General features: G+C 37.6%; 1 protein-coding gene across 5 annotated transcripts in view; it reads right to left on the bottom strand.

The window, feature by feature from the left end:
• Positions 1-27,027, bottom strand: part of RBMS1 (RNA binding motif single stranded interacting protein 1) — a 149,157-nt gene that overhangs the window by 16,067 nt on the left and 106,063 nt on the right. For all 5 annotated transcript variants that reach the window (XM_035330897.1, XM_035330898.1, XM_035330896.1 and 2 more), the window contains exons 3-6: positions 23,648-23,706; positions 20,642-20,733; positions 9,223-9,380; positions 6,015-6,094 (exon numbers count right to left, since the gene is read on the bottom strand). In XM_035330897.1, coding sequence (XP_035186788.1) covers positions 6,015-6,094; positions 9,223-9,380; positions 20,642-20,733; positions 23,648-23,706 — 389 coding nt within the window. The remainder of the gene's footprint in view (positions 1-6,014; positions 6,095-9,222; positions 9,381-20,641; positions 20,734-23,647; positions 23,707-27,027) is intronic.

The raw sequence follows: 27,027 nt of genomic DNA, 5'->3' as shown, positions 1-27,027 counted from the left end.
ATAAGAAAAAGAAAAAGATAAAGATAAAGAAGAAAAAGATCAATTTGTGATTTGCCAGAAGTTTGCTATCCATCTTATTGAATGTAGATCTTGTTATGTGAACCCTTGTGTTTCTGATCTTCCAGCTTCTTTGCTCCTGTGTCCATAAATGAAGCCAAATGCTATTAAAGTTCCAGTTTGCATTAAAAAAAAAAAAAAAGCACCCAACTGTCTTTTTAATACCACCAACTGCTGTGAGAATGCTGTATAGCCTTCGCCTTCCCTGACTCCATTTCAAGATCTGAATGCTGACGGGAAGGACTGCTGCAGTGGAAAGCCAAACTACAGCTTTTGGCTGCTCTTCCATACTTGTGATCTGAGCACCACCTACGTTCACCGCTTCAGGAACACAATGACTGATGGTCATCAGAGGGAGATTCATGCAAAGGAAATAAACCTTCATAGGAACTGAAAATGATCTATTGATCCCCCTCCCACAGAACAATGATCATAGCCCTTAGTCTCTTCAGAAATTTATTTCTTCAGCTTAGCTTCCCTCCTGTTTGTCATAAGTTACGCAAATTATTCTCCCTCAAACACATACAAACATTACTATGTTAGATATATACAAACTAAAAGCACCAGCAAGCCCTACAGACCAGTCAAACAATCTTTTTTTTTGTGGTTCAGGAAGGAAGGGAGAGTCATTTTTATTGTTTAATTGTTGGGAAGTGTGCAGGCCCAGCAATGAAGGGAGCCATTAATCATGCAGTGATTTGCCCGTATGTGCACGACAGAGGCACAGTATAAATATTCGGAGTTGCATGCATGGCGAAGAGATGGCTGATTTAAAAGGCTACAACTTACAATGGATTTATGCTTCCACAGCTGAGATGCTATGTGTAAAATGCCCACTCTGCTGACACTTAATGAAAACCAGCAGACACCCTCTGTAGTATGGAGATGTCTGATGAGCTACTGCCACGGAGACTGTCTCTAACTGTGCACTTCTCAGTGCTTTAACAGCAGCCCAGGGCTTTAAAACCTGGCTGTGGAAAGTGCTGGGCAGCTCTCCCTGCCCTGAATCACCCTCTTCTAGGACTAATGTCTTAACAGAAGAAAGATGTGAGCATAATGTTAGAGAGTAAATACTGCCCTGTCACACACATGTTGCGCACATATGTACATTAGAATTCAGTCTTCATCTGCTCAGTGTCTACCCAAATACACACTGGTGATATGATGAAACACGAGAACAAGATTGATGTTCTTCTATTGGACTTCATGTTTGCACTTTTGACTTTACATAGCTAATTTTAATGACACTTCACTAAGTTCGCCTTTTAGATACAAAAAAAATTGCAACAAAAGCTTTAAAATACTATTCCTTTCTTCAGTTTTCTGCTAAACTGCATCCTTTAGAAACTTTCATTGCATATTTTCTAGTGACAAAGCATATGAGACTAATGAATTCTAACAGCACTTTAATGATGCAGCAAGCCTGTACAGCTAGAGACATTTGCCAAAAGCTGTGGGAATTAAAAAAGAAGTTGTGCAACCCAAGATCTCAAATATCAGTAGCTTTGTATGTTTAAAGAGAAACAAAGTATATGCTCCTCACACCATCCTAATTTTTACTGAAATGCAGTGTTCAGGGTTACATTTCTTTGATAAATTACACAGTATTTAATAATTTGTCAAAGGGCTATATTTTGAGTGTTTTTAAGCAGCATTTTTCTTTTCCTTTCCCAGTGTTGCTCCTTAAAACTAATTATGAACTATGAGCAGTAAAATGTTCTAATCCTTGATCTAATGGGTAAAATCTTGGCTCTGCTGCCTTCAGTGTATCAATCAGGACTAACACCAGCACTGTGACCTCTCAATACCCTTTAGCAGAGGTTTTCAGACTGTGGTTCATGGACTATTTCTAAAGGGTCTGTGGAAGACACCTACGAAATGTGAGTTTATGGTCAAGTGGATGGAAGTCACTATACAGAGATCTGCAGTGCTGGATACTTTATAAAAGTAAGCAAGAAAGATAATTACTTCAAGGCTCCATTTTCATTCCTCTCCTGCACTAGACAGACATCCAAGTTCAGAACCATTTCAAGGAGTGATGCACCTCTCCCTGGTCTATGTCAAGAGCACAGGCGGGAGCAGGGCTCTCATGCTTGTCTCCAGTTTCCTCCTTGAAACAAAATCTGAGTGATCAATATTTTCACTCCAAGTGGGAAGAGGAGAGTGGGTCACTGATAATCTGTGACCTTTGGGTCATCACCATAACCCACCATTCCTGAAGCCAAAGAAAAAATACAATGGGTTGCTCAGCAAAAATGCTCTCTGCCTTTCCTTCATTAAAACAAAAATATCATGTATGTTATTCTTCAGTAAAAGAGGTATGAAAGAATTTAACAAACATAAAACTTTTGTAGCTTTTAACCTTTATAATTAAAAAAAATGCTAAGGGAGGCAAATACACTCAGCCTTAAATACCTTTGTGCGTCCTTATGCGTTCTACAACACAACTGCTTTCTGTAATTATTTATACAATTATTCTTATGTATCATCATGCAGCTACATGCTGCTGTGATAGGGAGGAGATCCCTTTCATGATTTTGCCCAGCAGATCATTTCTGCAATTGTTTTGGGTCCAGCACAAAACAAGAAGATAGTAAATCTTAAATATATATTTTTAGTGAGGGAGTCTAAGCATGTTGTCTCTGTTGTCACCACTCTTCTTCTGTGTCCTGGCTCCTTATACTAGTTTAGTCTCTCTTTTCCCCGATTCACCTCATGAGATTCATATTCCATTGGGCAACAGAAAAGCTTTAAGTATCACAAACAGAACAATAATTCTTTACAGAGAAAAGCAGAAATAAATATAAAAGTTATTTCAAGATTATAGTAATAATGTCATAAATGTTCAGTTGAAAAGGGTGTGCAATGCAAAAGCAAAGTCCTGAGAGAAATGGACAAAATGTAATAGCCCATAAAACAGAAAAAGATATTAAAATAACTTGCATAACCAACGTACAAACCCCAGACTAGAACGAGCAGTGAAACTAATATACCACTCCGACGAGTTACAGGATCATACCAACTTGCACTGCATTTAAATTTCTTCTCTGAGCTAACCTTCCTTCTTCCTGATTGAAGACAAAAGAGGACTCGCTAAATATTGAGTATATTTCATTAAGCTAATATGAAGCAGGGACATAGAATCTTAGTAGCTTGTTGCATCTGGGTCCAGCTTGATTAACATCATCGATGCTCAGCGTGAGGCATACGTCACTCAAAAAGCACACAACCAATGCATTTGTGGACCCCTTGTGCTACCCTTGGCCCTCTCAGACTCACAGAAGAGTTTCTGTTCTGTATTCCTGTGTTTCCTATAACTGTGTTTAACCCACTCTACTATTTAAACCCAAACTTAGTTAAAATAACAAAGCTGCATTATGAAAGCATGTTTTTGTTAAACAGATGTTCTTCCTCCCACACCTATTTCATTACAGGCCCTTCTCTCCTACCCTCCTCATCCTGATAGCAGTGTTTTTATAGCCAGCTCCCTTTGCTGATTTTAGCCAAGTTTCTAGGACACAATGTTTTAATTTAAACATAGTTCCAGTTCTACAATTTTATTTTGGATGTATTTGATCTTGATGCTCTATAACCCCCAAAGATGCTAATCTATTTCAAAACATTTTCTTAGCCTTTGTTTGTGCAAGAGCTTTCCCACTGCATCCCCCTTCTCTGTGCAGGTAGTCTAAGAGCACAGCAGCCCCATGACTCTGCCCCACTTTTTGGCAGACTGCAGCCTATTATCATCGTGTGCAAGCTGCACCCTCCTATAAGCCTGCAGTATTGGACACACGCCTGCTACGTGGTGAGGAACTCCAGGACGAAACTGAACACCATAAAAATCAAAGGAGCAACACAACTTCACAGCACCAGCATGGAAAAGTACAGTGGTGGCTATAACCTGTGCAACAAAATCAAGGATCTTTAACAAACTTGGTTCGCAGGACTCCTTTATACACCTACTCATCTGTAGCATTTTTCAGCATCGTGGAGCGTACGACTCATCTCACTTAACTGACTTTCAGACATTTGGCGTTTTTTCATTCTGAGCCACTCATCTAGATACTCTTTGTGGCCATGAAGACAGCTGACAGCAGATGCATTAGTCTCTGGAGGTGTGTGCTTCTTTACATGTTTTAGACAGAGAGCCCCAATGACTATGCTGCTGTGGTTAAGTCAGCACCACAGGTCAAAGTCCAGGAGGTGGATTACACCCTGAGACCCCTCTTCAGTTTCACTTTTCTGACAATTGCCGATTCTGTGCAAATTTTCACTCTCTTTCTCTCTATCCATGCAAATTAATTACACTTTCCTGGTAAACATTTTCCTCTACACTCGGCAGAAACCATTCTCATAACTCTCTGCAGCAGCTTGAACCTGATAATAAAAGGGTGCAAGTCCAGCTTCACCAGTGGCCCACCAGGGACAATGATTAACAATGATACGCCTGATGGCTCATTCCCTGAGAACAGCGTAATGCAAGTGAGAATAAGAATGAGCAAACTAAAAAGCACTAATAGGAGGTTCTGCTACAGCTTTTTACTGTCTCTAATTGAACAGAAAGCCCTATATGTTAATTTGAACTCTTGGTTTCTCCATACTTTTTACTCTTAATTATGTCCAAGCCATAGCAGCACTGTAAAACTAATCATGGAGGGTGGATCAGAGCACAGTCAGCGTTCAGAGAAAATCATTCCATGATCTCCTTGCCCCTAAAGGGATTTTCCGTCTCATAAAACACAGATTGCTAAATATGTGAAATAGAAAAATAAATGTTACAGCCCCTACGTATAACAAAAGTTCAACAAACTAATTGTAGCCTCAGCAATCAATCCCAGTGCAAAGGGTCCACAAAAGCCAGTGAAGTCAAAGCCCTGCATTAGATTACTGCTGGTGAAGGGAGTGGTTTCCTGTACTCTGAAGCAGCCTGCCATCCTTACCGCAGCACAGACTGCCTCAAACTGCAGTAATCTTTCAGGGATGAAGCATGTATACATTTTTACTAAACAAGCTACATTCTTTTCTGCCTGCTGGTGGCTGCTTTCCTCTTTCTCCGTGTCAAGGTCTGGCTCTGGAGAACGTTTCACCAGCAGGATAAAGGTGGCTTCAAGCAACCACAGCAGCAATGTAATTTGTAAAATTCCCACTTGGGATCTTCAATAAAATGGCTACCAAAAGCAACCTGGAATGTCAGGCATGTATTCTTTCCTCTTTTATGGTCCTGTTCTCTTTCTGTTTTACTCTGCTGCTCTGAATTTCCTTTCCTCATTTCAAGTGTTTATGGAATGTAGATTTACTCTCTTAGAAAGAGTGCTGACAAAACAGGCACACTGACGGGGAACGTGGCGTGACAAAAAAAACTTGCACTATGTAGTTTCTCTGAGTTTTGCCTTGCACAATATTTCTAGAATAATTTTTCTTGCTGATCTCCTTTCATCTTCCTGAAGAACCTCAAAGCCTGATTTGACTTGAGAGTAAAATCTCCCAATGAATGAAAATGCCTAGCATAAATGCACTGCTGCAGAATCTATTTTTTTTTTTTGATCAAATCTTTTTACAAAATTAATTTGGAAAAATCATCAATAGATGTCAAAAGTAGTCCATTCTTTTGCCTCTTTGAAAAGATAAATTATTTGTAGATGATCAGCCAAACTCAGTTCTGATACACATACAACACATACTTGGCTCCTGACTTCAACTGGGATTATGTGGTTATCTTAGCTGGTTGTCCATCTGCTAGGAGGAAATGGTACTAGATTCCTAGAAAATGTTTGGAGTGGGAAAGTGATATACTGTGTTCCAAGTGAGCAAGTATTACAGTCACCTAACATGAAACAGTTTAATTTTAATATGCCTGCCTCTGAATGAGAAACCAGATACAACAATCAGCCTAACAGGCTCCCACTATGTAAGCAGCAACCCATTCATTCATCATGTTAGAAATATATGCAACATACCAGAAACTCCTGCTGGTGTCTTTATGAATTTTCCATTAAAATGAGCAATCACTGCTTCACATTTTTCTGTTGATTCCATCCTAAGAAAAAAAAAGGAATAATTTACATAAATTAAATACTCATCCAGATTCCACATTTCTGCCTTTTTAAGTATATTTCTTTTTCTTGCTTCACTTTTGTGGCTCCTTTTCCTGTATGAGAGCAACAGAGAGAATGTTTTCTAAGAATACAGAGCTTCAGAAAGGTAAAACTGAACTCAGTTAACTTTTAGGCAGTATAATGCCAAAGTTAATGCCAAACTTCATAAATAATACTCATTTATTTAGAGATTATGTAGAACATGGATAGCTGTAGTACTTTTGCTGTCTTGAGGAAAGGAGATCGATACACATTCATAACTGAATTCTAAGTGTCCATGATGAATACAACAAATGTTAATGCCATTATTGATAGAGAATACTGTGTCTGTATAGCTTAAGAGTACAAAACTGAAATATAAACATGCCTGACTGCATGACCCAACTGACTTTGCAGCTTTTAGTTTATATGCATCATTACAACTAAATGACGTACCTGTCCCTAATTTAATCATCATTACCTTCCAAACAGGACCAATAACAAAACAGCTGTACCTGCTACTGAGAATTTATCCAGCATCCTGAACAGGTTAATGCACTTCTGTTGTCAAAACTAGTCCTAATGGCCTGGGTGGACTACTGGTGAGGTACTGCTAGACTGGGAGTGGCTCCAAAGGTTGAAGCTACATCCTTGCATTGCAATGTAGATGTGTCGGTCCTAACTACCAGCTTGGACTAAATTGGAACAGATGACTGAGACGTGCAAGGAAAACAAAACATATTTTAATAGACTAATATATTTTGCAGCTGTCTGCAAGATGACGTTTGGGTGTTTAACAGGGATTTTCTTTTCATGTGCTCATGAGTTCTGTAATGCAGATCCACAAATTATGCCCATTGACCTGAGCAGCAAAGAAGCAGTGGTAGAAGTTGGTAAGTCCTAGCACTTTTGAATTCTGATTGCATTTCTGTATGGGCCCATGAAATGTAGTCACAGACAACAACCAAAATCATCAAAATGACAGACTAAACAAAAAATTTTCTTTATGGTTTCAAAACCACCTTCTAGGCAATTTACAGAGGTTCTGAATTGTTGGATCTGAATCAAATATATATTTTTTTCCTCATATGAAACAAACAATATAACTTAGTTTCAAAGTCAAGTCTGAACTTGATAAAATATATTATCCTTTATTAACTTAGTAAAATGCTCCCAAAGGCAAGAAATGAAAACCTTTATTTAATGTCTACATGTTTTTTAATGCAATTTTAATATTTATGCAATAATGTTCCAATCTCTAACTTACAGAATGGAAGAAATTTTGAGCAGGTATCACAGTAACAACTTATTCTATAAATTATGTATAATGTATGTAGGTGTGTATCTATAAATAAATAAATAAATATAAAATAATAATGGATCTGTACATATAAAACATACAATGCATAATAAAGAACCTACTGATAAAATACTTTAAAACTAATCTTTCCTAACGCTTTCAGTACCAGTAACATTTTGGATACAAACAAGTTTTTTGGACTTCTACACAAAATTTTAAAACTCTTCTGACCATGTTAGAATAAAAGCATTCCTAAAACACTACTGTGGATTCAAGGTAGAGTTAGTAAGAAAGTTTTGAGAGAAAAGACTGTATAAATTCATAAAGCCTACTGAAATATAGCTGGAATGTTACTGGATTCTGCCCTTGGATTCATAATACCAAGAAGTGAATGCTGTATTTAAGCAAGTACCACTTTTTTCACAATTAGTACATACAACTTTTGGATACATACTTTGTACATCATCCAAAATCATGTATGCACATTTTGTATATGGTTGTACTGAGTTCATATTCAAACACATGCATATGCTTATATGAAAAACTGCCAAATTAAATATATACAAGAAGTATTACAAACACTTATTGATTTATGTCAAGGGGACGGGAAAAGAATAGGTAGGAACCACTATTAAATAAAGGAGTATCATCCCACTCTTTCTAATTTTATTCCTTTGTTGTGTCTTCTTGAAAACTGACAGTTTTCCAAGCAAATACATCATTTTGAGGGGAAAAAAAATCACAGTTCCGTGAATTACCTATAGCCAACTCACAGGGATACCATTCCCTAAAAATTTTGGTTTCATCAGGAGATATAACTTCTCCAGTTCCTTTTTGTGAACTCATTTTAGACTTTGCTATTTGTTCAAATAAAGAGCTATTGTAATATTGGCTAAACTTCGGAATTATTGGAATTTGACCATTTACAAAAATTTCACAACATATTTTTGAGAATCCCAATTCTTTGCTCAAAGCATGCTCCTATTTTTGATAATGGAAAACTCCAATCTAAAGACTCTAAATATGATTGCCATACTGGATTTAAGCATGACTTAATCAGAGATGGAAAAATACCAGAAAGATACAGAAAAGGCTTCAATGAAAAGACCCTGGAACAAATTACTTATTAACCACAGAAAAGGTAGACACACATGAAGAGAATATTTGGGAGGTAGCTACTCATTTATTGAAAACATTTATTCTTGTTGATTTAGGAGGCATAATTGACTGAGCTGCCAAACATTTTAAGGTGAGATTTACAGTAAATGAATATTTTGTTTCACAAATGACAACTTTAATGAGCCAGAAAATTCAAAGGACTGACATTCAAAGAGTGATGACAAGTGGATTTTCTCAGAGGAAGTAACGAAGAAGAAATTGGGGTGGGGGGAGGGTTGTGCCTCCTTATGGTCTCTGTCTGGAATTCAGGCCTCAAAAGCCAGAAATGTCACAGCAGAAGTTTCTGTGAAGCCCTGCATAACCCCTGCGTCAGGGACAGAGGAGAAAGGAGAAGTACAAGGAAGAGGAGGAAGTGTTGGAGAGTGAACTCTTATTCTATATAGTTGTCCAGTAAGAACAACAGATGCAGATTTAACCATATAAGCAAGATGAGACGCAGCCATATTTGCTTAAGCATAGGATAAACAAAGCCCAACTGATATATCTGTCTGGATATCCCTTTTCTTTAAAAATATGATCATTTTTTTCAACTTCTGCTATTTTTCTCCTATTCTGGTCTCTTCAATTAACAAAGGAAAAATGCAGCCAGCAGTGCTAAGGACACTGAAGTACCTGGCAAAGCCAACACCACGGCTTGTCCCACTCGAGTCACGCAATATCCTCGTAGAGATAACCTGCCCAAACGGTTTAAGCATGTTCTCAAGCTCCTGCTCATCCATTGAAAGCGGCAAATTGGAAATGTATAAGTTAGTTGGATCCTGTTCTTGTTGCTGAAACAGAATTAAAAACAAGTGTTATTGTCCTAGCAATAGGCAAGACATTTTGAATACAAAATAGAAGAACCATTACATGTAAATACTGCTACAGAGTTTTGCTTCTCAGGTGACTTCTCCCTTGGATTAACAATCTCCATCTTTTGTCACCGTACATAGTACTCCTAAGAGAAGCTCCCCTTCTCCTGATATTATATACTGCAGACAAGGACAGTTTTTAAATTGGAGATAAAGGTGAATTATTGACCAGTTTATCGTGTGTATTACAACTTAATGCTTCAGATCCTTTTTGAAAGAAGCAGTGGCAAACGCAACACAAAGGAAGAAATAAAAGGAAATACAACGTTGGTGGAAACAAAAACAAAACAAAACAAAAAGCTAGATGTAAACTAAAGCCAGAAAGGATTAGAATAAGAAAAGGAGAATAATATGGGAAACAAGGAGATAATGCATTTAAAATATGTACATTGACAAAATATTACTATAAGAATAGGATAAGGTTCACAAAAGTGAGTGGGACACTTGTTCTCACCCACACACAAACATTTTTGAGTTTTCATCAAACTTTTGCATTATGCATTTAAACAATACAAAAGCATTCCAATTTTTTTTCTAGAGACATAAAATGACAGAGGAGGACAGCCAGCAGATGAGTGATTAGAGCTCGTATTAGATATAGAAGACAAATGTAGTCACATCTTTGCAATTCTGGTGACCTTATGGCTATCTACTTTTTGTGATCTATGTACATAGCAAGAAATTCCATCTTAATCAAAGAAACATTTCTGCTGAAATTGATCGTTTCCAGTTTGTCTACAGATTCTCCATCTGTGGTTAAGGAGGCATCTCTTGCATCTCTCTCATGCTGCTGATTGCTGGCCATGCTCTGTGATGAAATATATTCTTAATCTACACAGATCTATATGATTTGGCCCTTACAGTTGTGTAAAACCTTGATGATGTCATTGTGGCTTCCTGTATGTGTCTGCAGCATGTAGAATACTCAGAACTTCTCATTAGGAATGGTGTGATATGAAACAAATATAATCTTATTGGCGTAGGCCTTGGCATATTTTCATTCTGTACAAGAAGGCTAACTTAATAGTACCATTGGTAACATATTGTATGATTTATTAATTTTCTATCCCAGATATCACCTCTCAGTTGGTACTGCTGTTCCAAGGGAAAAAAAAAAAAAAAGGAAAGAGGGCTAAGTCTTGAGCATTTCAAGTACAGAAATGAGTTCTCACACCCCAAAATAATTAAAGTTTAAAAGGCTAATGTTTTGAAGTTTTCTGAAAGTGCTTTGTTTTTAAGAAAATTCAGCATCAAAAGAGCTATAAAAGGAAAATGCTCTCATTACAGCCTCCTGATCTGCACACAATGCTACTGATAAAACTCTAATTCCTAAACACACTGAAATCCCACACAACTTACAAAACACAAACTTTTCCAAGTGCCTGAGTGTTATCCTAGGCAGTCCCTTTACAGTCCATTACATATGGCATTTAATTAGCATGCATGTTTTTCCTTTTGTTACCTAATGGGAACAACACCCACCACCAGTAATAGTGAATCTGCACAGTACACATGTAACTTTGTCATTTCAATTATCTTTGAACACCTGATTTGTCTTTTGGATTAGAAGAATCAGCAGAAAGAGAAGATGAGAAATGAAGATCATCCTCCATACATGCTGGGAAGATCTTCCTTCATACATGCATGAAGATCTTCCTCCATACATGCTGGGAAGCTCAGTTCTTGTACCTGTCTGCCTAACCAGAGAGCTTCATGCCATAAATCATGTCACAATGTTGTTGGAAGAAATGAAGTGAACGCTTAACTCTTTGAGAGTATTAGCAACATCACCACTACCCCAAATTGTAAATCCCTTTGCAACTAAGGATGGGGGGAAAAAGGGGAACGGGGTTGGCGTCAGGAAGTCTTTCTAAGGACAGAAAGCATTAGTGATGGAGAAATTTGGCTTGAGTCCCATGAAATAATCCTTATCTTGTATTAGTAACCAATAGGGTCTCTGTCAGGTAAGTGCTGAAGGGGTGACTGGTAATGACTTACTTCTACTTGCCTGACACTTTCTCTATGTCAGTCTATTACAGCCTGAATACTCCCAGGGATTCAGTTATTCTGCTTTTGGTCCTCCAGTGGGACATACTGACCACAGCGGAAAAAAGAGAGTTTGAAGATACTTCTAGGTAAACTAACATGGAAGACAAAAGGCAAAAAGAAGTTCAATGGATCGGGCTGTCACAATGAAATTCTGGGATACTAACTGGAATTTCATTCTTCTGTAATCCTCCCAGAACAAAATAGTTAAAATGCCAACAAACACATGCCAAAGTGCACTGAGGTTATAACTATGCTGCAGATGCTTCGGCAGTACCCCAAACCCACAGCTGCCCAAGAGTGGAAGCCATTCAACCGTAGGATCAATCTAACAGGATAAATTCATTTAACCCACTTCTTCGTTTTGCAGGAAAAAAGGACTGCCATCGGTAGTCAGAATAGCTGGTTTACAAAACAAGGATAATACTGTTGGGGTAGATGTAAAGGAAGACCAAACTCCTTTCTAGAGTATATCTGGAATTTTATGCAGTTTGGCAGCAGAAAAATTACACCTATTAGCATGCAAAATACCCTTCCTTTCCCCTCCCCCCTCATCTCGATTATTCATGTCATCATGAAGCTTCTGTCTTCTCCACAAGAGTAAGTCATAAAACAGCTATCTGGGTAAGTGTGAGGAGATTGTAAGAAGCAAGTCATTTCCTTTCCCTTAGAACACATTGCATTTCCAAGCTGACTTCCAAATGGCAACCACAACCAGAACTCCACATCCATCTTTATTCTGTCTTACACAAAAGGCACTGTACAAACAGATGTTTGCTTTTATATAAGGATTTGGCATGGAAAATGGTTAAACAGTTAAAAATTCAGGAAGTTTTGAGAGAGACAGACTTTTTAACTTGTCCCTCTGTCTCTCTCTGGCAAACAGCAGTTTAATACATTAGGTTCTGTGATTTCCTTCCTTACTGAAACCCATCCCACCATAACACGGTTCACACAGTTATTAGAGTTCTGTTTAAGAAGGGAAAATTAACTCCTTTGATGTACAAGTTTCTAACCTTTGTTCTGCAATTCAGCAAAGAAGTGCAACAGGCAAATATATCTGCAAACATAACCATCCTGCTCAAACCTTGCCTATAGACCATAATCATTCTAAGTGCTTTCAAAGGTAGATTTTTCTGTGGTTGAAATACATGAAACCATATCATCTGCTTTCACCTTAGGAATTTCAAATCTCATGAAATTATTTGTACAATATTATGAGAATGATCAAAAAGAATTACTTAAGTCAGTAGAGAGATTCCTACTTAGGGTATCAAGCCAACATTAAAATATAAACCACTGAACCATTCGGATTTTTTTTTTTTTTTTAATCTAAATTATTTAGGAAAACTGCTTGAGAGTCTTCATATCTCATGTAGGGTCTCTTCAGTTAACACAACCTTCAGCAGGTTGTTGGGAGTTGGACTCGATGATTCTTGTGGGTCCTTTCCAACTCGGGTTATTCTATGATTCTAGGTCCTGAAAGACACTGAAAGCACGCAGCACTTTGCAGATTATGAGCAACGTCAGGGAATTTCTGGGCTGCCATAAAATGCACATTACGGAGGAAAATAGGAAGTCTTATTTTTGGCAATTCATGTCAGCAAGTTTCTATCGGTCTTTTCTCAAACACCTTTAGTTGTGTCTAGAACTTCTCTAGCAGGGCACAATAAAACAAACTTGTGGAACAGTGCACCTTCAGTTCAATGCACTTCTTATTCCCAAACAGCAATTACACTAACTTAATAAACTGACTACATGATAAAGTATTTCTCTGGAATAAGAGTATAGAAATGGTCAACCGCTAACATTCATTTCTGTAGAAAAGTGGTGATCAGGAGTCCTACATAACGTGAAAGGCTCTACCATCATCTGAAAGAAATTAACAAAAACCTCCCTGTGCGTGTGGAATCATTCCTAAATCGCAAGCAAGAAACTTGGCAAAATGATAAGACATCTGTTTTCTCTTGCTCTATGTAAGGTCACGGTTAACAGATAGCCATTCAGGAACATGTGACTAGTCACTGCTCACAGCATGGAAGATCCTCTGGCTGATAGGGAAGGGATTAAATGCTTGTCTGCCTACATATAGAAACTACTTTAAATTTTACAGTTGGCCTGTGTCTCACCAAAATATGTCTGTTTTAGCCACAGTTTTAATACTGTCTGACCACAGACTGTTAACAAGACAATTCAGTGGAAAAATCACTACCATAATCTTCACTTGTTATCCAGAATTCCACAAACACTGTATATGATTAATAAGCTAAATATTTTAATTCATTTTCGCAAACACATCTGTATTATAAATCAGGACTGTCTGAAAAGTAATATTTAACTACAATAAGCACTGTGTTTGAGTTTGCACTCAGTCACTGCAGCCATATATTCCTTTTTATTCCTTGCACCCTTTGCTCCAAGGGCACTGAAGTGCACCCTGGCAGTGCTGAATATTGCTCATGGATGCCATCATTTTCAGCAGAAAGCTGAATGAACCCACCAAATCTCCTAACAGGGCACTCAACCCTGGTCAGAACAGTGCACAGCACCACTTCGCAACTGAGCTAAGCCTTTTGTGGGCTGAAGCTGTGTGCTCAACGGAAGCAACTGTTACCTGGCTTATTTAATGCAAATGCAATTCCTGAAGTGATGGTCATTTACGCCTCAGGTAAGCAAAATTTGGCTTACTTTCAATTTATTGTAACATGACTTGTAAGAACATGGTTCTGCGGTAATGCCCACTATATTTAAAACAACTACCCACTATTTTTTTATTATAGCTAATTGAAATTTAAGTACCCAAATGGAAGGAAACTGATTACACTTAAGACGGTCTATTATCATAGGACTTAATACTATTGCCTACAGAAGGCACTCCAAACTAGGTAAAAAGAAAACTCCTCTTATAAGAGAGTTTCTAAAAACTGCTGTAGAAATCTGCTCCTGTTTGCCTGTCATCTGTTCTTTGGCACTCAGAAACCCAGATGCAGAATAAAAACTACTGCAATATGCCTACCTTCTCTAGTTAGATTAAGTGCACATGCTACCATGGTAACCTAAACTTATTTTCTTACTTTACTCTGTAGGAATGAAAACTGATTTAATTCTCCAGAAGGTTGCCACAGTGAAGACAAGTACAAAAAGCAATACATTATTAAAAGTCATAAAAGTTAGCTGTTTCTCATTCTTGTAACTCAAAACCATGTTCTTCATCAGTGATGTGAAAGAAGACTACCCTTAATGCATTGTTTTTAATAGCCATGGAAAAGCCTTGACTTCTGTTGTAAAGACAAAGACGAGTGGCTAAGCAGACCTTTCCCTCCCAAAAAACATGCTGAACAGTAACAGTATGCTTTAAAACTTATTTTGCATTGTTATCATGGGCATCCTTCTGACACAACAAGTCTGAAGGCGGCCGGCCCTAATGTTTTGCACATGCCTGAAATACAGGAAAACATTCAGTGGTTTGTTAATGCAAGATCAAATGCAATACGCATGAGTATACTTTCTTGCTTCAATGCTTCAGTAAATATGTGAAAATTTTAAGGAAGTGAAGACTTTAAGGAAGAAAATATAAAATTATGAATCTGAAGAGCTAAGTCCTAAAAATATGTGACTGTGGGGAAATGTTTCAATGGATAAACAATGAGTCTTCCCCCAAAAATGCACATTAGTAGATGGAACAACATTCCTTGGCTCAAATTAACAAATTTCATTGTCCACAGAAATCCTCCAAGCCCATGGACTACTTTCATGGGTTCTGTTGTAAGTTCACATTTACCAAAAATAAGTTTGTGTTTCTGTAGGAAAAAAAAAATAGGAAAACACAAACTGGAAAAGACTGAATATCACTCAAGAACTTGGCTTTATCCAGGCTGCAAGCGTAATCATACTTCTCATGGCTTAAGCTTGCTAGACAGAAAGATGACAAGAATTGTATTTATTTATTCATTTATTTATTTTTTAATAAACCTTTCTTATTCAGTAGTTCATTTTTAACTTTTATATTTACATACTGGTTTACATCAGGAAGAATAAGAATTTATTCCAATTTTCCTGTTAAAAGGGTCACTTGTCCAACCACCTGAAACACGGTTACTTCTGGAGCACCAAGCTAAACACAGTCAAATACCATTCAATGAGAGAAAATCTCGTAACATTGACTTCAAATGCCTTATGTTAAGTTCAAGGTCAAAAACTTACGACGGTTTGGAATACTCGTATCTCCATAACTTTCAGACCTCGCTGTCTGATTCTCATTTTTTTTTAAATCTTCATTCAAAATGCCATTGTACAGTAGATTTTCTGCATGCACCTACATTCCTATACAAAGCCATTTGCTATCTGCTCTGAACAGCACAGAGTTCTACACTTATCTCACTATTTTTGCTTTTGGGTTGGCGTGGGAAGAGGAGAAATTTCTCAGATAATAAAAATTCACCCTGATAGCAACCATAACTTTTCTAACGCAGATCAGTAGTGCTTATGATATTGTCTGTACTGTTCATACAGAAACATCTATTTGGTGGAGGTTTATTTTATTTAGGAAAAATGTAATTAAATCTCAATTGACTAAACCCTACAAAAGTAACATTTCAGATATATCCTAGGTTATGTATTGTTATAGTCTCCCCTCCCAAAATTAAAAAGACCTGGAATTCAGTCAAATGTTTCTATGCATTCTCACTCATTTTCAAAACAGGATTTGTTATTTTAATGGTCTTGTTTTAAAATACCATTTCTAAAAAATTCTCTTTTAAGCAGTATTATATTCCTCTTGAGTCAGCATGTGACCAAATGTCATATCCCCTGAAAGCTACAGTATTCAAACAACTATAAAGACATTTAAAAAGAAATCTTTTTCCTTTGTCATTCCTTAGTAACAGGGGACTGCTAAACAAATCTTAGATCCCATTTTTCATAGGTTCATGAAAGTAGAGAGGTACTCAGCAGCCCAGCTTTAATAAAAGATCAAAACTAGCTATGAAAATGGTAAGAGCTGTTCAATACTACTCCTAATCTTATCTAAGAATGCATAGCTATGCACAATCTGAATTTTTGAACATTATTATTGGTTTCTTATTGAAGTGTTCCTCGAGGAGCGAGGACAATAAACTAATAAAAGAAATTTCAAGAAGAAATTAAAATGAACCAAAATAAAAATTAGACTCTCAGCCAGTTACTAACTAGCTTAGAAATAACTGTACTCTTGCAAGACATACATCTGCTCTTTCCGTACATCATCTCTAGTGTAGAGAGAAGCTGTTGGTTTTGAACTGTGTCCTGAAACAAACTGGCTGCTACCACAGCTCACATCATCTCCTCATCCCCTTCCCCAGCCACTGGTGCACACTGGAAAAGAAAACTGAATGCTGGAAATACACCAATGGAAATGAGGAAAGGGGATATTACCCATCACCCCCATTTTAATTTTCAGTCGAAAAGCTACTCCCACCCCCCTGGCAGTGCAGTAACCATCTTCTGTAAGCTCTCAGAAGAATTATCTGACCAACAGGAATTGTTAGAGACGTTTCCATTTCAGCTGTCACCAGAAGATGCTATTAACCAGCACACAGCAAAAAAAAATTCTCAAGTTGCTTGAGTCTAATTGTCTTAGTAAAGTTTTCCAAATCCAGATCTCTGAAAGAGCAGAATAATTGAAAACATAACATTTCTTAAGCAATGGTCTAACACTTGGTTCCTTAATTGACACTATCATTGTGACATCTCCCAGGACATGGACACTTCTCCAAAAACAATGACCCCCACTGGGACAGATCTCACAGGATGTGACTCGAAGCTATGTCTCAGCCCCCAAATTCTCCAAGTCTGCTCAGCAATAGCTGAAACATAGCAAATGAGACTATACTTTTCTGGAGGCAGATCAGCTTAGAAGCAGACAGCTGAGTACAGTACGTGCTTACCCAGTGCACAGAAAAAGCTCAGTCATTATTTGAAATTATATCTACAAAACAAACAACTGAAGTTTCAGTAAGTATAATCTGGGCTGTTTCTACCAAACTACAATTTGTAGATGACCTTCCACGGTTGAGTAAATTTTAATTCATCTATATATAGCTACAGTAGGATGCTGCAAAAAGGGGTTTATGGCAGTCAGACTCAGAACAAGGCCTCAACAGTAAAATTTTTCCTTCCGCTTCATCTGCAATCCAGGAGGAGGTTGTGAAGACTTCGGAGCGGTGCCACTGACAGCCATGAGCACAGTGTGGGGATGCTTTCTGCACTGGGTCTGGCTGGGATGTTAACTTTCCCTGCAGCAGCCCATACAGTGCTGTGCTCTGCACTTGTAGCTAGAACAGCAGTGGTATCACACCAGTGTTGTGTCTGCTGCTGAGCAGTGCTGGCACAGCATCAGGACTCTCTCTAAGCCTCTGGGGGGGGGGGGGGGCGCCAAAAAAGTGAGAAAAACCTCACCAGGGCAGCTGACCTAAACCAACCAAAGGGATATTCCATACCATACGATGTCCCACTCAGCAATAAAAGGCGGAAAAAGGAAGAAGAGGGGAGGGGTGGGCTCTCGTTGCGAAAATGTCTGTCCTCCTCCCGAACACTGGCTACGTGCGTTGAGGCCCTGCTTCAAGGACGTGGTCAAGCATCGCTCATTTGTGGGAAGTAGAGAGTCATTTCTTTCCTCTGCCCTTCCACATAGCCTTTACTTGTTTTGTTTTGTTATTCCCTTTCCCCCTCCCTCTTCACCTTTCCTTTTTTCCCTTTAGTTGAATTGTTTAATTAATAATAATATTTCCTTAATATTTTTTTTTTCTCTTTAATTAAATCATCCTTATCTCAACCTGTGAGTTATTCTTTCCTTTACTTCTTCCCCTACTCATCTGAGGAGGGGGAGTGAGAAAGCGGTCGTAGTGTTCAGCTGTATAGCACGGTAAAACCACCACACTTTCCCAAATGCAGCCAACAGGCCCTTCTCTTTGTTACTCAGGCAGTTGCACTGGTCAGTGAGGAAATCCATTGGGCAGACAGCTGACAAACTGTTGTCCTTTCTGTGTGACATTCAGGCACGTGCCAGATTAAACAGTTTCACTGCCGCACAATCACTTTAAAGCACTAATGGTAACACGTTAAAGGACAATATAAAATACACAAATCCAAGTAAACTTTATACAGTTTCATGCATGTGAAGAGTGTGATTTGCTATCTTGTCAAAAGAACTAGAAGTGATTGGCGATCCTCAGTTTGGAGCATCCCAGTGGAGATACGATTTTTCAGACAAAAGGCACTGCTACCCTCCCTGTCCCAATTCAATGGCTCAAAATAAAAAGATGAAAATCAAAGCACTCAAATTCTGTCACTTGTGACTCTTTGTTGTCACTATTGATTGTTGTTGTTTTGTGGGTTTTGTTGGGTTTCCTTTTGAAAATAATTCAAACACGTATTGTGTTAAGAAGCAGAATAACAAGTTTCACTCTAATGCAAACTTTACAGTTATAGATTTCCCACAGGTCAGCAGGCTTGACAGACTCAAAGTGTCAGAAAATCAATCAAAACTGTCAGGTAGTATGGTGCACATTTTTTCATTAATGCTAACAGAAAGAAATATTACCAATATTGCAACCAACTGGCAGAGGAAATGATTCAAAAAATATATACTAAGGGAAAGACTAAGAAACTATTCATTAGATTACTATAGTGAATTATTAGAGCTTCTCCATCTAGTCAATTCAAGAAGACAATTAAATCACCCAAAATTGTTTATTAGCAGAATGAATTTACTTGACTTGTATTTATCCCCTTCTACCTAGATAAATCTGTAAGATGGCAGACAGAAGCTTTGAAAAATCTCGTGTATTTTTCAAAGTGATTAACTAAAAACTAAAGATTAATTAAAAGGTCTTTATTAAACATTCATAAAATATTATAAAAAAGAAAAAAGTCCAGTGTTTTCCAGCAAGCATGTATGTTTGTATCATGGCTGTAATGAAACATGCATTAAGTATGAAACATATGGTTTCCATTTTGTTGCCCTGGAACCTATCCAAAGACTTTTTATGTTGTTAGCTTAACTGTTCTCCTCAACTGAGAAGCTGTGGAAAATATCTCATCTGAAAACAATCTGTACCTAATGGATAACTATAAAAGATTTGCGAGATCTGCTGCAGACTATTTTATAAAAAAGCATCCAAGTTTACTGTTTAATTACTGGAATATTTCTATTCAATTAGAATATAATTTTCAAACTAACAAGAATTTACTTTAAGAGGTAACACAAATTATATGAACAGATTATTTTGGAAATATTTTCTTAAATAAATTTGTAGTGGTGTCTATGCCATTCTATTGGAAACTGGCCATCTGACCTAACAACAGCGCATGACAGAACCATTATTAGTATGTCATTTCCCTGATTTTATAGATTTACAAAACTTATATTGTGGTGAAAGAGCTCTGCTCTGAAGATCATGTTAACTAATAACCCAATTCAGAGGTAAGGATCAGTAAAAATGTTAGAAAAAGAAGAAAGATCATATTTCTTTATTTTTAAATGCTTGGGTTTGCCCTGATGCAGAAAGCCGTTGTCAAAGATTTGGATGGGAATTTCAAGAAACAGATCATGAATGCTCAGATTTAAATTTTACTTCTGTTAACACAAAATATATTAGAAATGCTGAAGACAAAGTCACAAGATTAAATTTTGCTGTTATGCCTAAAAATGTATTCCCAAATTGCAAGGCTGTTAACCTCAGGAACTACAATTGGGCAATGTATATAAACTCTTACACCTCTATGCTGTAAGCTGTTTAAGCTACTGACTTGTTCCAGAAATTAACATGAATTTAACCCATTAAGCCTTCTATAGTTCTTAAAAATTATTGCTAATATTTCTGTTGATGAAAAGCCAATGGAAAAATAGTATCGTGAATAAAGTGAGAAATCCAACTAGATCTGTTTGGAGAGTTGACCACACTATTCTTTATTTCATGAGTTGAGCAGATTTGGGATATGCCATTTTATTACCTTAATATGCCACGTGGTTTGAGGTCTGCGCTCCCTGTGATGGTCCTGCAACTTGAGAATGCACATGGCCAATGCTCTGCTACCATACAAGCTTGTTCATCTTCACAACCCACTACAAAAATTAGCCAGTTATTTTAACTCACCTTTGCCATCTGTGCTTGGACTCCACTAGCCTTGAGAGCAGAAACTGCCTTCTGAGCAGCTGCTGGGCTGTCAAAGTCAACAAAGCCATAACCTGAAGTACAAAACAAATTTAATTAACAAGATAGCAACCAGCTTATAATCAAATACTTCACATGCTACAAGCATGGTTTCTTAATACAATCTTCTTGTTGGTAAAACGGGCCAACATTAACTCCAAATTTCTTCATGGAGTCCCCAGAAAAAAACACCTACCAAAGTCCTTTGACTTTGTGATGATGGGGACTTACCCTAGTGGAAAGAATCAATTTCCATGCCCATTCATTATCAGGATTTTGTCAAAATTTCTACACAAGCAGTACAGTGCTCTGCTTTGTGTTATCTGGTACATATCCAGGAAGAACAAATGCCACATCATAAATTTATTTCATAGAGCCAGAGCCAACTGAGTAAAGCATAATCTGCTAATTTCTCTGAACTAAACTCTTAGTGTGGTTTAAGTAGGTGACCAATAAGGCTGTAAATTCCAGGTCATTTACTCAGAACTGGAAGAGCAGTTTAGTTTAAAAGATGCATATCTAGTGCACCGTAACCCAATTTCTGGTGAACTGATAAACTAGTTACTTCATCGTATATATATAAAAGACAATTAAACTAGAAAGTAAGTGAAAACCCAGCTTCAGCAAATCAAGTAAGTTTTTCCTATTGTTGTTACTGAAACCAGAATGTAAAAAAATCTATTTTTTCTGTCATATAATGCAATATTTAAATGTTAATCTAAAACCAAAGTTAATTATAACAATTCCCATATATACAAAACCTTTTTTTTTCTTATTCAGAAGAGAAATATACAGCTAATAGCTTCCAGTACATTTGAACAGCAACATGCCCCAGCCTGTGCAGACACTGACCTTCCAGGCTGGGATTTTTAATGGCACCTGGGAGCTAAAGGCTCAAGTTTCCCCAGAAGTTGATCAGAGTTTGGAATCTACTTCCCATAGCTACTTCTCTTACTGCAAGCCTCATTCTGTATTTTTCAACCCCTTTCCTTCTCTCCAGTGAACAGCCTCAAATATTAAAGAAATCCCTCTCCAATGCCTAAACTGGGATAAAAACAAAAACTCAATAAAAACAATTCTAAAGGAGTAGAAAACTGAACTATTTCTTCAGAAGGTAACTATTATCTTATAATATGTCTATACAGAGGACAAAAAGGTTGTGCAAAGCTATAACTGAACCAGCTCTGAAGTCCTTAACTCAGGAAAAACAACCAGAGCAGCCCTGTACATCAGTGCAAGCTTATTTAACCTGCCAAGAAGCTGAAGAAAGCAGCATATTGTTCTGTGTAACATGTGGTGTTGTGGACTGTTAAATCTTGACGTGAAACAGAGTGAATTAATTCCTATCAAGTTTTGTGCTGCCAAGGCAAAACGAGCTTTCCGTACCCACACTAGCACAGGTTATCACCACCACCACGCTGTAGGGTGCAAAATAGATGAAGCTACATTCTGATACCAGGCATGCCATCAAAGCTGGCTTTGCCATCTTTTTGATGATATGTAAACTCAATTGCTCATTGCTCTACTTAGTTTAAATCCCATGGTATGCTTTTTTGGCAAGAGCCAGAGATGCTGTCAATGTTTTGGTTAAATTCCAGTTAGATATCTGCATTCTGCCTACTTATGTTCAAACTGTAACTCCAAAGACATGCAGTGAGCTTCCCTGGAGCCTCAAGTAGCTGAATATTGTCACAATAGATTGTTAGTTACTGCTTCACACTGCTAAGATTTAAAATCTGTATTGGAAAAGTCAGCTCAAACCTCTCAAACATTAATATAAGAATTTCTGTGCTTAAATCTTTGAACAGTCAGGATCAGAAGCAGTATTGCTGCAGAGCTCCTGAAGTCTTCAGGAACTGGGGAAATGGACAGAGTAAATCAGTGAAGTGCTGTCATAGGTACTAATGAATTGAAATAATCAAAAAAGGCACCCGCTATTTCCTAGTCACAATGTATGCAGATAACATCTGCATACAAGCTGGGGAAAAAATTCTAGAAATTTGAGTTTCTGCACTGTCAGCACCCCTTTAATTGCTTAAGATGGGGAGCTAGGGAGCTATGCTGCTGTGCTGCTTCCAAGTTCTCCACAAAAACGAGACTTGATTAATGATAAACTCTCCTCTCTTGCCTCTGCCCATCAGCTTTATGCTTATTCATGAGCTTTACTCTCATTAACATTGGTAGATTAGCTGACTCAATTCTTCACTTTCCTTGGAAATTACCTTTTTATTATTATTTTTTTTACAATTAAGAAACCAGAAAAGTCTGAAATCTGATACTTCAGTGTCTGCTGTCACACCTTCTCCCACCACGCACGTTGCTGGGATATGAGATTACATCTCACTGTAACTGCATGGAGTGCTGTACATCCGTGAGCTGACATATCCAGTTTATCTAAAGAAGTTTTATATTTTTCTTCTGGTTGCAATTACTATAGTGAAATGAACTCCCTCTTTGCTCCCAATACATTGAATAGCACATAACTGAACACAACTGGTATTGGAACATGTAATTAAGTGCTCCTTTAAGCTGTTCTAATTAGCAGAGCTGATTTCCACAATATATAATTTTTTCAGAGCTTAGTACAGTCGAATGGTCTGCTGCAAGATTCCCTAGTTTCTCCAGGCAAAAGGAGAAAAGCTGCTTTTAACTTCATTTTTGTGACTCAAATAGAGGCTAACGGCCAGACAACAGTGTGCGTGTCGGCTTCACTCGGGTTTGGCTGCACCACTGACACAGGCTGTCTGCCAGCTCCACTGGAAACAAATGTATTGAACACACTGACCATGGGCAAGAACGAGACTAGCTTACATGTCAAAATGGGGAGAAAAAATGTAAAAGCACTTAAAATACAACATTGGTTTATTTTATAAACTCAATTAATTAATTAATAAATATTCAATTTTATAGTCAATCAATCAGGTGAACGCAATATAAAAGCAAACATACCTTTGCACTTGTTTGTTGTCTTATCCAAAATTGCCTTCGTGGATACGATTTTCCCATACCTAGAATGTATGATACGTAAGTAATGAAACAAGAAGAAAAAAACATCCTATTACAACAGATACCCAATAGATGTTGTTTTATATTCTATTATCCTTTACTTTCAACAAGTTGCAATATAATATCGACCGTGTAATGGAAGATGTAATGTAGATAGATGTAACACAAATTATCAAGAATATCAGGCATGATCATGCTCTACTCCCTCCCTGTGTTCCCAGTAGCACAGCAGAACCACAATACAAGAAAGTGTTTTACTCAAAAAAAATAATAATTTATATATAAATATATAGGTAAACAATATAGGTAAACAATATAGGTAAAATCATGATAAGCTTGGACTCTCCCTGTCAGCATATGCACCAGATAATGCAGACAAGAAACTGTCTCATCCGTGCTAAGCTTGATAACACAGTACAAAATAAAAATAAAATAGTAATGATGAAAACCTCTGTTATGAGGTGACAAATCTAAGTCGGGTTTATGAAAGCTGATCAACAAAGCTGCTGAAGAATTTTCTGTATCATTAAAATGGAAAATTGAAATGTAAACAATTTCAACTAAGCAAAACATCCCTCACGAAAGTTTCTATTTTATTTTTTAAAAGAAAAACCCTTTGTTGTTGTGTGTTTGTTTTTTTTGAGTAGACTTGAAGTAGAATTTGATACTGTTGGTGAAAATTTGCACCTTCCTTTGGAAATCAAATCCTAAATTATTTTGATACAAAGGATGCAACTCCCCCAGCACAGAGACAGCCGCTACAGAGCAAAGCAGCAGCAGAATCAGAAACCAGCACAGGTTCACAAGTTTCTTACCCCAACCTCCTTTGTTCACCTTTGAACTACGTTTGGCACAACATCATTACTATGCAAGAGAGAATCTATGCAACGTGAGTTTGTTTTTACATGAGAAAATAAGGTAACGTCTATAGGTATACATAAGCAGTGTGTCCCAAGAGGTTCTTTATCATTGTACAAGAACTGAAAATGAACTGGAAGGTATTAGAAACGTTATCAGCATAAGAAAGTGGAATTTGGGGAAGAATGAAGTTTTGCTAGCTCACTTGCTAAATATAACATGAGAGTGGCAGTTATGGAGTAGCATTTCAAAAATATATTATTTCAAAAGATTACTAACTCAATTTCAGAAGAAGCTGTATTAGTCATAAAGTTCTTAAAAAGATGTAAGAAGCCTAATACATAAAGTTAGGCTTTCAAGTTAGGTTAGTTAGTCAGGCCTACTTAAGAGTATTCAAATCGCTGTTTAATTGTAAAGTGATAGTTATTTAAGGGTGAAACCTATTAAGTGCTTTCTTCCTAAAGAACATTTAAATACATTTTTCAGTGTATTTATCAATTTTTGCAACTACTTTCAGTTTTGCTCCCTTATTGTAATTAGAACTGTGAACATCCTCATTGACATAAAATTGAACTATCCATCTACAGCCTAAAAATGTATGTGAGTCAATGAAAGTACACATATACTTCCATGCTAGAAGTGGTAGTAGAGCAACAGAAATTTTGCCTAATAGTTGTAGCATATACTTCCTAATTAGTGGCAGTTATTTATTTTCCAACTGAGTCATTCCATAGAGAAAGCTTTATACCCTCTAAGTTCAAATTTCTGAACTTTCTCCAGAATTTTCCTGCAGGCACAGAGTAAATGTACACGTTGTAAATACAAGAAGGGCAAACTGCTCAGGAGCATGGCTCTTCAAGATCCACTAAACTCTTGTCCCATCACTTGCACCCAGCACTTGATGGCCAGCATTCTCCATACCCCACCAGCTTTCCTATCCTTCTTGAAGTGAAAAGCTACATAACCCTTTGTAAAAACAAAACAAAACAAAACAAAACAAAACAAAACAAAAAAAAGGGATGATCTTGTCCCTGATACTGTTTCAGGTCTTGCAAGGACTTCACCAGGTGTCCATGTAACAAACAACCAAAACAGGTGTAACACCCAGTCAGTTTGGTTGCTGAGGGGAGTTGGGCCTGTCAATGGACTGTGCTGGCCCAGATACTGATGCACATCAGCCAGCAGCACCTAAACATGTGCCTGCGTGTATCCTTCTTACAACCACCCCACGGATCGCCACCTCCCAGTGTGCAAGGCCGCTGGTGATTTAAAGCACTGTCCTAGATAGCACGGCTCCTGCAAAGAACCAGCTGCTGTGGAAGACAGCCAAGAAACATCAGCAGTGAGTCTAGGAACGAATCAGAGAACCAGTATAACAACAGCAGCTATCGCCAGGGTTTCTCCTACAGTTTTCCCTGTAAATACTGCTCCCAAGTGATAGTTCTCCAGTTGCCATGAAGCACAGAAATGCAGTTTGCCCCACCTCAGCCTGACCAGAGGGGTACAAACCCCTCCTTGCTCCCACCATGTGGTCTGGTATTAGGGGAAATTACTCCTTACAGTTCCTCATTAAGTACTTCCTTCAAAGGATGACTGTCATGAAAATCTACTTCCTTCCTCCTGAATTCTGCAGCCCTACTACTGCTACCACAGGCTCCTGCACTCAACTGCTCATTTGAATTGAGATCTACCAGAAATCAGTGATCTAAACTAATACATATTGGCGGGCAAGTGGTCCAAACTTACAAAAAGGAATATAGCAAGCAAGAGAAAAGTTATATTCCAAAGGCGTCTGTGATGTTAGGTCTTGCCTGCAGAATACCATTCCTCACGAAGCTCAAGAACGTCTACCTGACTTAGGCACTACTGCCGCTACCGCCCTGCTGCTCCAAAGCACTACAGCATGCTTGATAAGACTTGTACCAAAGGCAGGGCACATCTCCCAGGGTTGGCAGAATCACTTTTATGATGATAGGTGATCGCTCATTCCCTTTCCTCTAAAGCAATTAAAAGCAAACAAACCTTTTTCTTAATTTAGTGCCAATCTTGAGAAATAACTGCTAATCTCGTTAATAACAAGCAACTAGCTATTACTTAGTAAGTAGGGTTTTTTTCTCCCCAAATAACATCAAATAAATTCAATTAAAGGGTAAAGCCACATGTTCAATAGCAACATTTTTTTTTTGTAGTCCTACTAACATGTTCTCTCTTTAGTCTGAATTATCTTTGGAGATGGAAAGGTGTTTTCAGCTTTGCATCTTCTTTTCTCTGTTTCATTAGTACAGCACCTGTACTAGCATCAAATAATGTATTAAGAAAGAGGGGGTAAGAGCCAGGTAAATAATTGCCAGGGTGGATTCATTATGGCATTAAAGGAGGTATGTTCAGTAACAGGCTATGTACCAGTGTACTAGCTATCTTTATAGTACAGAACATCAAGACAACATATATTTGGATAGAACATT

Source organism: Oxyura jamaicensis, chromosome 7 (assembly GCF_011077185.1).
Source record: "Oxyura jamaicensis isolate SHBP4307 breed ruddy duck chromosome 7, BPBGC_Ojam_1.0, whole genome shotgun sequence".
Classification (NCBI taxonomy): Eukaryota; Metazoa; Chordata; class Aves; order Anseriformes; family Anatidae; genus Oxyura; species Oxyura jamaicensis.
This window is presented reverse-complemented; position numbering and strand designations above follow the sequence as displayed.